Source organism: Phodopus roborovskii, unplaced genomic scaffold (genome assembly GCF_943737965.1).
Source record: "Phodopus roborovskii unplaced genomic scaffold, PHOROB, whole genome shotgun sequence".
In the NCBI taxonomy this organism is placed as follows: Eukaryota; Metazoa; Chordata; class Mammalia; order Rodentia; family Cricetidae; genus Phodopus; species Phodopus roborovskii.
The window spans coordinates 20243267-20258867 of record NW_026126407.1 but is presented as its reverse complement, the minus strand read 5'-3'; the positions used below and the strand labels follow the sequence as shown (position 1 = coordinate 20258867).

General features: G+C 44.5%; 1 protein-coding gene across 1 annotated transcript; it reads right to left on the bottom strand.

Moving 5' to 3' along the window:
- On the bottom strand, positions 1-15501 carry Atpaf2 (ATP synthase mitochondrial F1 complex assembly factor 2). Its single transcript, XM_051180505.1, has 8 exons — positions 15209-15501; positions 8256-8300; positions 7935-8080; positions 6116-6213; positions 4566-4646; positions 3215-3327; positions 2680-2795; positions 1-500 (listed from the first exon to the last, which is right to left on the bottom strand). Exons 1-8 carry the CDS (start codon positions 15366-15368, stop codon positions 363-365), a joined length of 897 nt encoding a protein of 298 aa, XP_051036462.1. The 5' UTR covers positions 15369-15501; the 3' UTR covers positions 1-362.
- Positions 15502-15601: the final 100 nt, after the last annotated feature.

The following is a 15601-nucleotide window of genomic DNA, read 5'->3' as shown; positions in this document are numbered from 1 at the left end:
TCAGATGAAAATGAGGTTTGATATATTTCCAGAATGAAAGAATATTTAATAAAATCAGGGTCGAGACAAAGTCTCTTTGCCTCCTTCATTGCTGGCCAGGCCAAAGGCACCTGGGTCAGAAGCTGTCTGACCTCAGGATGGGCATAAATGTGTCTCTAGGGCATTACAGGGTGCTTCTGGATAAAGCCAAGCCACAAAGGCCAGGGAAGACCCAGGCACACACTGGGCACTCCACAAGTACAGCATCATAGGTAGAGGCCAACGGAGCTTCACTGGGTCCAAAGATCCAACAGCCAGGGAAGCCCAGATCAGAGATCCTGTGTCTGTGCAGTTCCTTTCAGCCGGCATTTGCAACCCAGGCCTCACTTTTGTAGGAGCTTGTGCTTGACAGTAGAGCTTTCCGAGCAGAGGTGGACAAAAAGGGTACCAGCAGCAGTGCGAGCCCGTAGCTCCTGGAGCTCATAGTCGTGGGCCCACTCAATGTTGCCCCACTTCTGGATCTAAGGAGAGGGAAAAACAAGCTTCTGGGTGAGTAGCCTTGCCTGGTAACCTGAATCACATTCCATTCCCATCCCTGGGCTAAGGGGCGTGAGCCATGATCCTACCAAACACATAAGACTCCAGGAAGCTGGAGTAAGCTCCTTTGCTGTCTGGGGCGTAGATAGTCTGTATCTCAGCAAGGGACTGCCCTCTGCCAAATAGGCAGGCACTGGAATCCCACTGTGTCTCCTCTAATGGAGCTTTACCCATGTGACCCTTTATCTCACACTTAAGACCAGGAAGCCAGCATGAAAAAAACCTGCAAACTCCCATCTTCTATGAGTTGTATCTCATTGTCTTTCAGTGCTATAAGCACTATCATGGGAGTGCAGTAAATAAATGAAGCCAGGTTACAGGCAATTTAGTTGGGACCACTGAGGAGCAGCAGAACAGACTCCATGCAGCATGCTGGAAGCCAGCTGTAGACTCTCTCAAAACTCTTAAGAGGGAGGAGCTCTGGGCACACCATGGCTATCCAGACATGAGCACCTCCAAACTGGCCAGATCACCCAAGAATACAAAATCTTTCAGGTCACACTAGCTACCTGCATTACTAGCTGCCTGGTCTTGGTTTGAACAACTGAAATACATCATCTGAGATAATTTTCACCTTCATTTCAGGTCATCCCTCATTTTGTGTGTGATCAAATCCAAACTTCAGAAGATAATCTGGCTTGGATCCCATAGCAAAAAGCAGAGTCCAAGCTAGCAACCATATTCCCTGGTCTTGTACGAGCCCCATGATCCTAACTAAGAGCTGACATCAGCCCTTTCCATGGAATGGCTGACATCAATGGATAGCTCTCCTCTGCTGTACAGAAATGATTTCCTCTGGCACTTTTCCAAGCATAAGATTAAATATCCCAAAAAAGGTTTTTAATCATATAGGAACCAACTCCTAATAGCTTTAACTTTCTGAGGTTGGAGTAATAGCAACAACCACAGGACCACAAGGAACACTAAGTTCTCAGTGTTAAAGATGCAAAGGGGCTGGGGAGACGGCTCAGTGCCTGATGCAAAAGGATGACGATCTGAGTTCAGATCCCAGCACCCACATAAAAGCCAAGTGTGTGGGGCAGCCCACCTGCAATCCTGGCTCTCCAGAGGCAGAGACAGGGATTCTCTAGAGTAAATGGTTAAGTACAGTAGCCAAACTGGTGAACCCTGGGTTCAAGCAAGAGACCCTGCCTCAACATAAAGGTAGAGAATAATTGAGGAAGATACTTCATGTCAACTTCCACCAGAATGTGCACATATGTATCCATATGCACCTACACAAATGTGAACACACACACACAGAGAGAGGGAAGAGAGAGAGAGAGAGACAGAGAGAGAGAGAGAGAGGAAGAGAGAGAGAGAAGCCAGGCACAGTGGCACACATTTGTGATTTCAGCATTCAGGAGGCAAAAACAAAAGCATCTTCCTATGTCCCAGGCCAGGCCAGGCTAGTCTACAGTTAGTTTCAGACCAGTCAGGTCTGAAGTGCCCCCCTCCAACCCCCAAAAAACAAATGTGTGTGTGAGCAGCAGCTACTCCTTAGCTCCTCTGCCAGCTAGGAGAAACATCAGGAAGTGAACTCCTATTGACTTGGGAGCACAAATGCAGGGCAGATGAGGCCCAAATACCTTACCTGTCCATGAGCCTGAGGAGGCCTTAGCCCTAGTCACCCAGACATGGGTGCAAACTCCAGTGGAACATTCTCCAGAAGTGCAATCTAGTACCCCAGTTTGTTCTTATGTAAGGCTGTCAGGTAGAGCCTCTAAGGCTTGTGTTATGGACGGACACCTGTGGCTTCTGTCTGAATATGTAGGGTTAATTTATCCCTAACCCTAACCCTGTAAGATATGGGTAAGTACAACTCCTACCCAGTCAAGCTGTTGAAGAAGACCTGGGGGCAAGGAGAGTGTTGAACGATTTTAGACCTTCCTACTCATGGGCATATGTATGTGGTGCTGATGATGGAACTTAGGGCCCAGAGCACACCAGGCTAGTGCTCTAGCACGGAACCATACCCCTAGATCCCAGCAACACTTAAACCTTTACTGTTCCTTAGTTTGATTTTTTTATGTACAAAGTAATAAAGCTCAGTGAGCCCGAGACTCAGAAAGGGGCGAGGTGGGGCTGAGATAAGAGCCTTACCTGGTACTCCTCCTCCAGGCGCGACAGAAGCACAGCCTGCTCCACAGCCAGGCGCCGGTCAATCAGGCCCAAGGTCAGCACCATGGACTTGAGCTGGGCCACTACAAACTCAATCCCTGGGGAGTGGAGGACCCAAGCCAAGTTAGTACTACAGCCACTGCCTGCAGTTTCTGTGCTCTCATGGAATGGAGGGAGGGTGCACCATCCTAGGACCCACCTGAGGCTTGGCGAACTCTACTGCAAGGATACTATCCCTTTTCTTGGGGTGACTCACCTCTCTTTTTCCTGGAAAGGCATGTGACCTGAACCTGGTCAATTATAACAGGCCCCAAGCCTTACTTAGTGATTGGTTTACAGATGGGTATATGGGCCCAAACTAATGATACACCAAGCTGAGACTTTTCCTGGATGATATATGACAGTGGAGTGCTAAGTAAAAGGGTTGGGCACCAGAGCTACCCAGCCTCCATGCTCAGAGCACTCAGCAGGGATGTGTCAATATGTACCCAACCCTCAAGGCCCACCCAATTTGTACCTTGTAGGGCCCACATGTTGTAAGAGGACAAGTGGCTGGTAAGCACCTCTCGGGTCTGGGTAGGTATGCTGGGTCCCATTATGCTGGTAGAGGAGCCGATCTCCACGCCATATCTAAAGGGAAATGGCATCAGCATGTCTTTGGCACTCTGCCTCTCAAAAGAAGTTCAGCTTTTGGCCAGAAGCAAAACAAACAAACAAACAAACAAAAAAAACAAACCCTGGATATGCATATGTGCTTTTCCTTTAAAATCCCAGGGTGGCAGTACATGGAAGTGCACACCTGTAATCATGGCACTCAGAAACCAGAGGCAGGAGGATCAGGAGCAAAAGGCCAGTGGGTTTGAGGCTACCTGGACTACAAGAGACTCTATCTCAAAAATACAAAACAAACAAACAAAAATAGCCCCATCAAGATGCCTGGATCATTGTGAGCACTTAGGAGATATGTAGCAAGTAATAATGTATGTGAAAATTGTTATGATAGAAGAAAAACCATCTAGGCATTTGTTATAAAAACCTGCAGACAAGGCAGTGCCATGGATCCATCCCTTCCACATTTCACTTGGAAAGAACTGACACCGAATTTATTTTGGCACCTTATCAGTATCTGTTCAATTCTATACTCACAAGAATCTTCTGTTAAGGAAACTGTTGAGTATCATCCATCCCTAGAAACCACACGTCTGCAAGGCAATATTCACAACATTGCAGGAAGCTATCCAGACCTTTGTTCATGTACATGTGTATCTTATACACTGACTTTTACTTAACAATAATGAGTTTTTTAAAAAAAAGAAAAGCCAGGCAGTGGTGGCATATGCCTTTAATCCCAGCACTTGGGAGGCAGAGGGCAGGCAGATCTCAGTGAGTTCCAGGACAGCCAGGGCTGTTACATATATAAACCCTGTCTTGAAAAACAAAAAGTCAAAATCTGAGTTGTTACCTCTGCTACACAGAATGCTAAACACTATGCTAGCTTATTATTCCTCCCACCAGCCTGGTTGGCAAGCAGGCAGGATTAGTCCATCTCAAGTCAAGGAAACCAACACTCAGATACCTGCTCGGGGAATAGAGGCCTGGTGCCTTTGGTGCTTCTTGGGGACACAAAGCTGCCCCTACATTTGTCAAGGTATACTATAGTAGCAGGTATTTGAGGCATGATGGCTAAAATGAATTTGAGGAATTTCCAAGGTAACCCCTACCTCTCAACACCTGAGGGAGCCCAAACTCACAGAAGGTCTGGCTCAGGAAGCTAGCCTGAGATTTCAGGTGTGCTGTGAGGCCCTGACCCCAGCACCCAGCCCAATACGTGGTCTATTCAATGTTCCATGTGGGGCTGCACATCTTACCTTTTCTCAGCCCACTCTATGATTGGATCCCATTCGTTCTTTTGAAGCTCCACTAATGTCTCTGGCTCTTCCACCCTGTAGCTAATTCATTGTAAAAACCACCTTCATTAATAAAAAAGTACAATTTCTTCATTGAGGGACAGAAAAGGAAAATGCAAAGGGTAACAGCAAAAACTTCCCACCACCAACCCTGCATCCTAAGTCTTGTCCCATAAAGCAATGGTTCTCAGAGTGCAGCCTTGGGAACCAGCAACCTAAGCTCTAGCCTCATTTGGGACACCTTCTCAGATAAATCCCACACTAATGATGAGCAGAACCTGTGGGGTGAGGCTGGCCACATGCCCTCCAGGGAATCTTGGTGTAGCTTAAGTTGCAATCCATTATCCTCTGGCTCCCAAATACTTGACTGGTCCAAATTTGTGCCATGTTAGTGCTATTCAAAAGCAGATCTGCAATACTAATGGGATCTATACCCATGGGACACAAGAGCTGTGCTAGGAGTTCATTGACAGCTCTGCTCCTGGCCAAGGACCAAATGCCTGCTGATGCTTCAGGAGCCCAGCCACCTCCAGAAATGGATCCTTTATCCAAATGCATCACCACAGAGCCAGGTGGTACAACTCATTTTGATAAAGATACAGAAAGGGAAGTTGATGGGAGCTAAGCTACTAAACCTCATGGATGAGAACCCTAAGGTACCACAGAAAGCTAGTTTTATGTAAGCAGAGGGGAGCAGAGGGGCATGGGTATGCAGAAACGCTGGGCTGCTGAGAGCAGGCCAGGAGGCCTCTCCTCCTATCCAATCCTGGACCTGAAGGGAGGAGGCAGGTAGAAGTTGGTACCTGGGTGGGAGGGTGGGGGTGGGGCAACTGCCTTTGCTTGTTAGAACCCTGCAGTTTCCAAAAAGCCGCCTTTGCCAAAGGGAAGCTGAATGTGCCCTGTTCCTTGCAAGCTGCTGTGTTCTAGCAAAAACAGAGTAGGTTTTCCTACTTCAAGCTCTAAGTGATCCTGGAGCCCACCCAATTCCAAAGCACCTATGCTAATGCCCCAAGTAATCCCTGGGGTGACTCAAAACTGAGTAATGGGGCCAACAGGCACAGTAATGCTCAGCCATTCAGCTGTTTCTCCAATGTTCCTTTGATGTCACTGACCAACAAGCAAAGAATATAGACACAAGGGGAGAATTCAGAACTAGGAGAGACCAGTCCCTAACTGGTAATTGCCACCTGTAATTACATGGATGCCAATACATGAACATTCTGAGGACCAGCTATAGGGCTAGATGCCCTGCTGGAGGCTAGCCCTTGGTCCTGTGGTTTTGGAGCTTATGAGAATGGCACACATCTCCATGCCTACTTGGCACAGTCCAAGGAATCCCTGTGCTAAGGCAGACTGAGAATCCTCCTGGGTTCAGTCATGTCAAGGGAGCTACCTTCCTGCAATGGCAAAGGTCTTACTTTTTCCTCCACTGATATGCTTTGAACAAATGAGGCAAAACAGACTAAGAGGCTCATACCACCCAAGAGGATTATTCATCTAATGTCACTTACCAAATGGTGTCAGTGTCCAGGAATTTTACAGCTGCCCGGATCATCTGATCCTTGTTTCGCTGGGTTGGATTGTCCAAGGATGTGTTGCACAATGTGGTCTGAATGGAAAGACAGAAAATCCTGTCACCCACATGTGGGTTTTGACATAATAGCAGACAGTACACCAGAGCCACCTACCAGAGCCATCGTCATAGCCATAGCAGCAGCCTATTTGCTGGGTGGATCTGAAAGTCAGGCTCCATGTTCAAACTCCACTATGCTCATGGGATTCACTGAACTCACAGTGGTCCTGGATTAGTGAACTTCTTCAAAGTTTCAGGGGCTATATTTATATATTTTTTATGTTCATGAATACTAGGTTAATCTAAACAACAATACTTCTACCTATTTGGGGTGAAATACATAAATACAGTAATGAAGGCATGAAACTCAAACTGATTGAAAAGCTTTACTAGCTTATTTTGACATGTCAGAGGACAAGGCAGCAAATCAAACTGGGATCAAGGTATTTTGTTACCTCATCAATAAGATGCTTCCAAGACTACTCTAGGCATCAGATTATGACCTCATCAACCTGATTACACTAGACAGTCAAGAAGTAGACTACACTGTCCCACCTGGGTCTGTATGTCAAAAACACAGCAGTGACCAGGATAAGAACACCTAACCCCAGAAGTGGCTGGTGCCTTCTCTGGAACCACATGAGGGCTCCATGCATGGTATCATCTGGTTGACCATGGCTCCATAAGGTGGGTAGTACAGGTGGCCCATCATGGGGCTGAGTAGTCCCATGTAAGTCCAAGTAGGCTGCAGAGGAAGGGCTTCAGGGGCCTCAGAGCACCCAACTCTGAGGGGGTGAATCTGGGGAGCACCCTCCTTTCCTCACCCGTCTGGCTGCCTGGTTCCCACACCCTACCAGTGTTTACTGAGCTCCATCGATACTTCCTGCTGAACTACTGAGTAACAAGAACATGGCCACTGCTCTTCTGTCACTCGCTGCACTATGAAAGACACAGGCAATAAACATGTAAATAGAAAACAGGCCATTACAGACTAAGTGGTGATAAAACAAGTGACTAGCTGCTAAAATAAAAAAATAAGGTTTAGCCGGGTGTTGGTGGCGCACGCCTTTAATCCTAGCACTTGGGAGGCAGAGGCAGGTGGATCTCTGTGAATCTGAAGCCAGCCTGGTCTACAGAGCGAATTCCAGGTCAGGCTCCAAAGCAATACAGAGAAACCCTGTCTCAAAAAACCAAATAAAAATAAAGGTTGAGCTTAAGTATGGCAGTACACATCTTTAATCCCAGCATCTGGGAGGCAGGGACAGGAAGCTCTTTGTGAGTCCGAGGTCAGAATGGTCTATGTAGCAAGTTCTAGGAAAGCCAGGGCTATAAAAACAGACCCTGCCTCAAAAAATAGAAAAAATAAAGATGAGCCATGTGGCTAAGACACAGCATGTTTACCCAGCATGCATAAAACATAGGATTCTATCCCCAGCTCTGCATACACAGGGCAGGCAGATACATGCCTGTAATCTCAACACTCAGGTAGTAAAGGCAGAACTTCAAGGTCATTTGCAGCTACAAATCAAGTTCAAGGACTACCTGAGACATGAGACCTGTCTCAAAAAACCAAAACCAACAGAACAATAAAAATAAAAATAGGGATGGGGTGACACTGGGAGTTAGTGGCCAAGCCAGTCTGTTCAGTGACAGTGTAACTGCAGCCAGGCAGACAAGCCTACCCCAGAGCCTTGTCATAATATGGAAGGAAATCTAAATTTTTGCCAGGTATTAGTTTGTACAAGTTTGTTTTTTACCAGGTGCATGGTGTAGAACTTGATGGTATCCTGCTGGGAGTCCCATTCAGTGGCTACTGCAATGGCCAGGGCCTCACTGGGGACGGTAAAAAGCTTGGCTTGGGGAGTCTTCAGCTTTCTGTGGTCCAGGTTTATCTCAAATCCACCTTAAAAGAACGAATGAAAAATTCTCAGGGACTGTGGATTAGAATGACCCATTCCTGTATTTTAGCAACCAAACTGGGAAACACAAGTACATCTGACAAAAATGCCACACTGGAGACAAAAAAAATGTACCCAATCAGTCACAAAAAGGCAGTCATCAAATTTTTAGGCACTCACCTTCACCCTGTGAGATGCTGACGTTCTGATAAAACCTCTTCCTTTCTGTAAGACAGATTTTTTTCCAGAGGTAATTTAAAGTAGCATCAAGAGGGCTCCAGAGGCAATACCAACTTGTATCATTATAGCTAATGTGAATTGACTGGCTTGATTTTCTTATCCTCATTCAAGGTCTGCTCTAGTCTGCAGTATAATCAACAGCTTCTGATTAAAGCTTGGGAAAAGGGAACAACCACTCTCCAGGGACAAAGGAAGAACAGGACTCACTGCTCATGCCTCTCTAGTATTCAAGCTAGGAGACAACTGATCAAGGGCCTGTGGAGCCTCTGATTGTGACCTGAAAATTTCAGACACCTGCTTTAGCAGCCAAGCACACCCACCCATGCTGACCCCAGGCTAGCATTATGTACCTGAATGTAAGCTGGTGTGTGAATGGGCTAAAACCAGAGACTCCTTCCAGGCAGATACCTCTAAGGAAAACGGTGTGCGCTTATGTTCATGTGTGTACATGTGTGATATACAAGTACAAAAAATAAAGCTATGAGAACCCATCCTCTCTAACTCATTTACGTAGTCAACCAACTTCTTTGTATATTCAACAGGAACTCCAAATACTTTCCTGTAAGAAGAGGGACAATCTGTGCTGTATATTTTTGTTGGACTATGAGAACTTAGAAAAACTTAATGTGTGTGTGGGGGGGGGGTGCTCAAAGTACAGGTAGAGAGAGGGCAATTTTGTTTCCGTATTATGTCAGTTATTTCCATTTCTCATTTGCTGTAAAGACAGGATCCCCAAAACACATTTCTATGGGTACCCTTAGGAAGCTAAAGCCCAAATTGTTTTCCCATTAAACTATTTGTATGCCAACTATGGGACACATCCCGTTCTGGGTACCTGGGATACAATAATGAATAAGACATAAAAAAAAATCTGTCTTCACACACTTTAAATTGTTTATAAAGTGATCAGATCTCCCAATTAAATGCAGTTAAGCCACAAAATAGAAGCATAAAAGTAAGAGGGGAATGTGTGTGTGTGTGTGTGTGTGTGTGTGTGTGTGTGTGTGTGTGTGTGTGTGTTGTTTTGAATGAAATTGGTCCCCCAAAGCTCACATTTTTGTATTCTTGGTTCCCAGCTGGAGGACTGTTAGGAAGCATTAGGAGGTGTGGCCTTGTTGGAGGCAGTAAGCTTTGAGGTTTAAAAGGTCATGCCAGGCCTAGTGTGTCTCTCTCTTTCTACCTGCTTCCTACAGATCAAGATGTAACTCTCAGCTACTTCTCCAGAACCATGCCTGCCACCATGTTTCCCACCATGATGATAATGGACTAAACCTCTGAAACTGTAAGCAAAACCCCAACTAAATACCTTCTTTTATAAGAGTTGCTTTGGTCATGATGTCTCTTCCTAGCAATAGAATACTAAGACAATATATAATTGTATTTTTGTACAGAATTGTGAAAGAATAAATAAATTTAAAAATGATCAGATCTGGCTACTAAAATAATGACACAATTGACAAAATCATGTGAAACCATAACACTAATTCTAGCACACACTCTACACCAAAACTGGGAAGTTTCTGCCACTGTAGAGCTCTTAAATGTCCCTACTTTCCCTGTCGTCACCTTGGTGGGTTGGCTACAGGCCTCTTTTCCTATCTCTGATAGAAGTTCTATTCTGGGTCCATTGTGCTTTCTGGTCCCTAGACAGGGCAACATGTAAAAGCCTGGCCAGACAGAAGTCAGTGAGCACAATGCCTGACACAAGCCTGAGAAACGGGCTAAAGAGACAAGGGCAGAGAAAGGGCAGAAACTGACTCCTCCAAAGCTACCAGGACAGCTGTGTTTCCTACAAGCCCCATCTGGCACACTCTGCTGGCCAGAGCTACCCTCTATATCTAAATATGAATGTTAAAAGTATGGATAGCAGGATGACTAAAGAGAACATCAAATCAAAACTGCTCAAAATGGGATAAAGACATGCAGAAAATAAGGCAACAGATGGCAAAAAGAACCCAAGAGACAATGGCCTCAGATTCAAAGGTGGTGGGCTTTAGACAGGGTTCTTCTGCCTAAAGTCTGACACAGGGCAAACATCATCAGTCTTTCTACTTCAGAGAATACTGCTCACATTCAAGGATCAGCCTTGGGGATGAGAGGGTCACCAAGATGGCTCAGCAGGTGAAAGTGCTTGTCATGCAAGCCCAATGACCTAAATTCAATTCCCCAGAACCCACATGAAGATTGAAGAAGAGAACTGACACCACAAAGATGTTCTTTGTCCTCCACATGCATGCATGGCACATATATCCACACATGTACACATACATATACACAAACTGAAAAACAAAAACAAAACAAAACGAGCAAACAAAAAAACAAAGAGGCAACCATAAGAAAACAAGAGAAAAACAACAGAGAACAACCGTAAAAAAACTGCTTATAAGGGGCTAGAGAGATGGCTCAATAAGAGAACAGACTGCTCTTCCAGAGGATTCAGGTTCAATTCCTAGAACCAACATGGCAGCTCACAACTGTCTGTAACTCCAGTTTCAGGGATCTGACATCCATGGCAAACACCAATGCACAAAAAATAATAAATTTGAAAAAACTGCTCATAGGGAGAGTGCTGACTAGTAACCTTCTATAAAATAGAAGATCTCTCTTTCCTGTGACATTGCTTAAGCCCATATAAAGAAACGAGTAGTTTTCAGTGTCATTCCTTTTTAAAGCCCTCTTGTCTAGTGTGTGGTTATTTTACCAGTCACAATTTAGGGAGCTGACTTTTTTTTTTTTTTTTTTTTTTTTTTTTAAGAACAACCAAAAACCACAGGACTACAATTTCCAGAGTACACCAAGAAACAATGCTAGTCATGCAATCACAGTACTTTTACCTTTTAAAACAGCGCCATCTGGTGGATGTTGACCCTTAAAGCTAAATTCAAAACTTATACTTCTGGGGCAGCTCTAACCAATGCTTTTCAGATTTAAAAAAATTTATATATAAACATATATAAAGAAAAGCCTCTAACTAAGACTTGGCATAGTGTTGAATGCCTTTAATCCTTGCTCTCAGGAGCCCTCAGGTTTGAGGCCAACCAGGTCTACATAAAAATCTAGGCCATCCAGGACTACACAGATCATCTCAATAAATAGTAATAACAACAAATCCACAATGAGATACCTCACAATCTTTAAGCTGACTATAACCAAGAAGTCAGACAATAACAAGTTTTGGTGAGGATATAAAGAAATTTAGAAACTTCATGTACTACTAGAAATTTAAAACGATTCATCCATCTTAAAAATAAAAAAATCTTACTATTCCTTAAAAAGCTAGTTTCCATTTGACCCAGCAATTTTAAGCTTAGGAAATATAGCCAGCACAAAAGTAAAACCAAAGCCCACGTAAAAACTTGTACAAATGTCTGCATCAGCATTATTCATAAGAACTAGAGTAGAAACAACTTTTGTGTCCATAAATGAACAAGTAAAATGTGGTCTTCATTTATTCAGCAATAAAAAGACTGGAATATGAATATATGATACAACATAGACAAACCTGAAAAATATCATACTATTGAATGAGGCCCCCATAGTCTAATTATATGAAGTGTCCAAAGCAGGGAAATCTTTAAAGGAAGAAAGTAGTGGTTGCCTAGGCCTGGAGAAATGGCTAGGCAGAAAGATGATAACTAAAGAGCAAATGACTGCCTGTTTTAAAATGTGTTAAGGTATTTTGCTTGCATGTATGTATGTCCCCAATGTGCATGCCTGGTGCCCAAGGCCAGAAAGAGTATTTAATCCTCTGGACTGGAGCCACCATGTAGGTGCTGGGAACTGAACATGGATACTCTGGAAGAGCAACTAATGCTCTTAACCCCTCGGCCAGTTCTCCAGCCCCTACTGCTTTTTATCATAACATAAAACTGATTGTGATGACAGACTCTCAAACTACTGAATTTACATTATCAAATGTACTGATAGTATGTGAATGATATCTTTAATTTTTTTATATTTATTACTTTTATCTAATGTGTAAGTGTTTTGCCTTCAAGTACGTATGTGCACCATGTATGTGTTTAATGCTCACAGAGATCAGAAGAGGGCATCTGATCCCCTGGAACTGGAGTTACCGATAGTTGTCGGTCACCCTGTGGATACTGGGAACTGAACCCAGCCCCTCTGTAAGAGCAACAAGTGATCTTAATCTCTAAGCCATCTCTCTAGCTCCAAAATGAATTATATCTTTTGTTGTTGTTGTTGTGTTGTTGTTGTTTTTAGAGACAGGGTTTCTCTGTGTAGCCCTGGCTCTCCTGGATCTCAAGAGATCGACCTGCCTCTGTCTCCCAAGTGCTGGAATTAAAAATTCTGCAAAGCCAAAGGTGCTTATTTGCAAGTCTCTCAGTTCAATCCCCAAACCCATATAAAGGTGAAAGGAGAGAAACTCTCAAAAGTTGTTCTCTGAACCTCCACATGTAAACAGTGGCACACATATACCCAAATACATACATATACAAGTAAAGAAATGTAATAATAACAAATTCTTGCAGCCAAAAATATAAATGTACTATTTTCCAAATTGTTCTCCATCTGGAGCTGAGGTCAATACTCTAGGCTGTTCTGACCATTATAATGAAAGCAGCCATAGGCAATATGTATGAGTATATGACTGTGTTTCAATAAAACTTTATTTCAAAAACAGTGGCAGACTGGTCCCCTCAAATGATACTCTTATGAGGATGGCAAGGCCAGTAAGCCTCTGAAGTGGCAGAGACTTTGAGGAGCTGCCTTGTACAGGAGGTAATTTATAAATGGTAGAGACAGGACTTCTAGTTTGACTTCTCCGTATTCAGCCTCATATGCTGCTTTCTCCAAATCACTTCCCCTCTGGGCAGCTAAAAGAACAGGAGGGTTGCTGCACTACACTATTCCTCCTCCAACCCACGCTACCCGCAGCCCTTCAAAAGCCCCTCCTCTCCAGACAACCTTCTATGGTGTCACTGTTCCTAAGAGATTGCCAGTCAGTTTGGCAACCAGAGTGTTTACCAAGAAGTATCCAATTGGGCATAATTTACACTACTTCAAAGATACACAAAAAGCTCACAATTGGTGAGGACAAGGAGAGCAGAGCATATCCTAGGGAAGCACAGCATACAAAAAGGAACATATTCAGGAGTTCTCTAAATAAGTAAAGGGTTAATTTTGCTTTCTGTTATGGAGGAACTTGATCTGCCATCTTTTCTCCTATATTAAAGACTTACCAGCTGGCTCTTAGAATTATCTAGCACATATTAGGTAGTCAAATATGAAACAAAATAGGAATGTATAAATAAATGAGTGAATGAGGCACAGTTGAAAGTGAGATATATGTAAGTCAAGCTTTGTTCTCCCCCCACCCCCCAGTGATGAGGTCTTGCTATTGTAGCCCAGCCTAACCTCAAACTCTTGGACTCAAGTGATTCTCCTATCTCAACCTTCCAAGCAGTTAGCACACAAACGTATGCAACACCACATTCAGCTTCCTCCTTCCTCTTTACTGTCTCTTCCTGGTCCACTTCTATGCCATCATTTGGGTCTTGATAAGTGAAAACTCAGCTCCCTGTTGCATCCAATCTCCTCCCCCATTTATATAAGATTATGAACTTTGAACCATTGAAATGACTCACCATGTAAAAGTGCTTGCCACTAAACCCAACATCCTCAGTTCAATCCCTGAAATCCACATGATGGAAACAAGTCCTGTTAGCTGTCCTCTGACCTCCTTGAGCATGGCAAGTGTGAATGTGAGTACACACACACACACACTAAATAAAATGAAGTACTTTAAAGAATCTTTAAAGGCAATCATATGCTTCAGATCACTAAAGAAAGCAACATCGTACATGCCTGAGACCACAATACCTCAAAAGTTTAGCAACAACAGATCCCAGTGCTAAACTGCCTATGGAATTCTTAACGTGGGTAGTGTTGCAGCAAGATCCCTAACACCCTGTTTTCACCCTTGGACATGTTACACTCTTTCTTTTTTTCACCAAGCCCTTCATTCATCTGTCAAGTTCCAGTTTATGTACCCTTTCAATCGTGCTCAAGAAAGGAGGGAATTCTTTGTGCGCTCTCAGATCCTTTGTACTTCTCATATCACCCATATTAAGACTATTGTTTAGTATGCGTAACGTTCCTGCATTTGACAGTGAATATCATTCAGGTGAGACCACATCCCCTTGCAACATAAAACTCACGGGATGAAAGGAGGCTGTCACTACTCTTCATTCACTGAAGTGAACCTCACTCATAAGCTTTCTCTCTAGCAAAAATGAAAATAACCTTCTTTCAGGATTATTACAGTCCTTAGTAGGTAAAAGCAGCATGGCCTGAACTTGCACTTAGAGAAGGATTCAGGGGAATGCAGGGGTTGTAGCTCTCTGCACTAGGACAGAGGCCCTGCAAACCCTCAAGGAAAGTGTGTGGGGGTGGAAGACTTCAGGCCTGCCTGTTCTGTGCCAAGACTTATGCTGGGTGCTGGAGGCACAAGGCTGTCAGATCTCTCTTTGCCTTTCACTTTGACCTTCGAAGTCCTGATCGAAAGCCTAGATTTTCCTTTCTGAAATCAAAGACACCTGCACGCCTTTAATCCTAGCACAGAGGCAGGAGGATCTTTGAATTTGAGGCCAGTCTGGTCTACAGAGTGAGTTCCAAGACCCTGTCTCGAAAAACAAACAAACAAAGAAAAAGAAAGTTTAGAAAAGCCACACGAGCCAAATATTTCGCTGTCCCTCTAAGGTCACCCCCGCACTGGTTTAGATGACATTTCGACCTAAAACAACTTCATTGCTCTAAATATCATGGGCCTGAACCCTGCCTCAGTCACCTCCCATTGCATGACAGAAATCCTCCACCAGGTGAGCTAGACTTGGCTCCTGATCAAAAGGTAGCATATGTCCGGGCCTCACCTGCCGGTGGTACATAGGCTCTGGCCGGAGGCCGTAGGGTTGGCCTCGGGCACATTGAGCCGGTGGGGTCACTGGAAGGCCGGTTCGAGAGCCCGCGCCCCCAACCCCTCAGCCGGGGGCAGATCCGCCACATCACGCCCAAGGGCCTGGGTGAACGCATACATCAAAACAGAGAAGACGAATAGAGCGAAGAGACTGTACGGAAGCCTCTCACCACGGGCTCGAAGCCCTCAGCTTCCTCTGCACGCCGCCATCTTCCTCATGACACCTACGGCACGCCGTCGCCACTGCGCGCCCCCTGCGTACCACCCCCCGCCCCGTCAATCAGCATCACAAGCGTGCTCGCCCCGCCTACTCCATGCCGCGCTAAGGAAAACTACAAGTCCCAGAGAG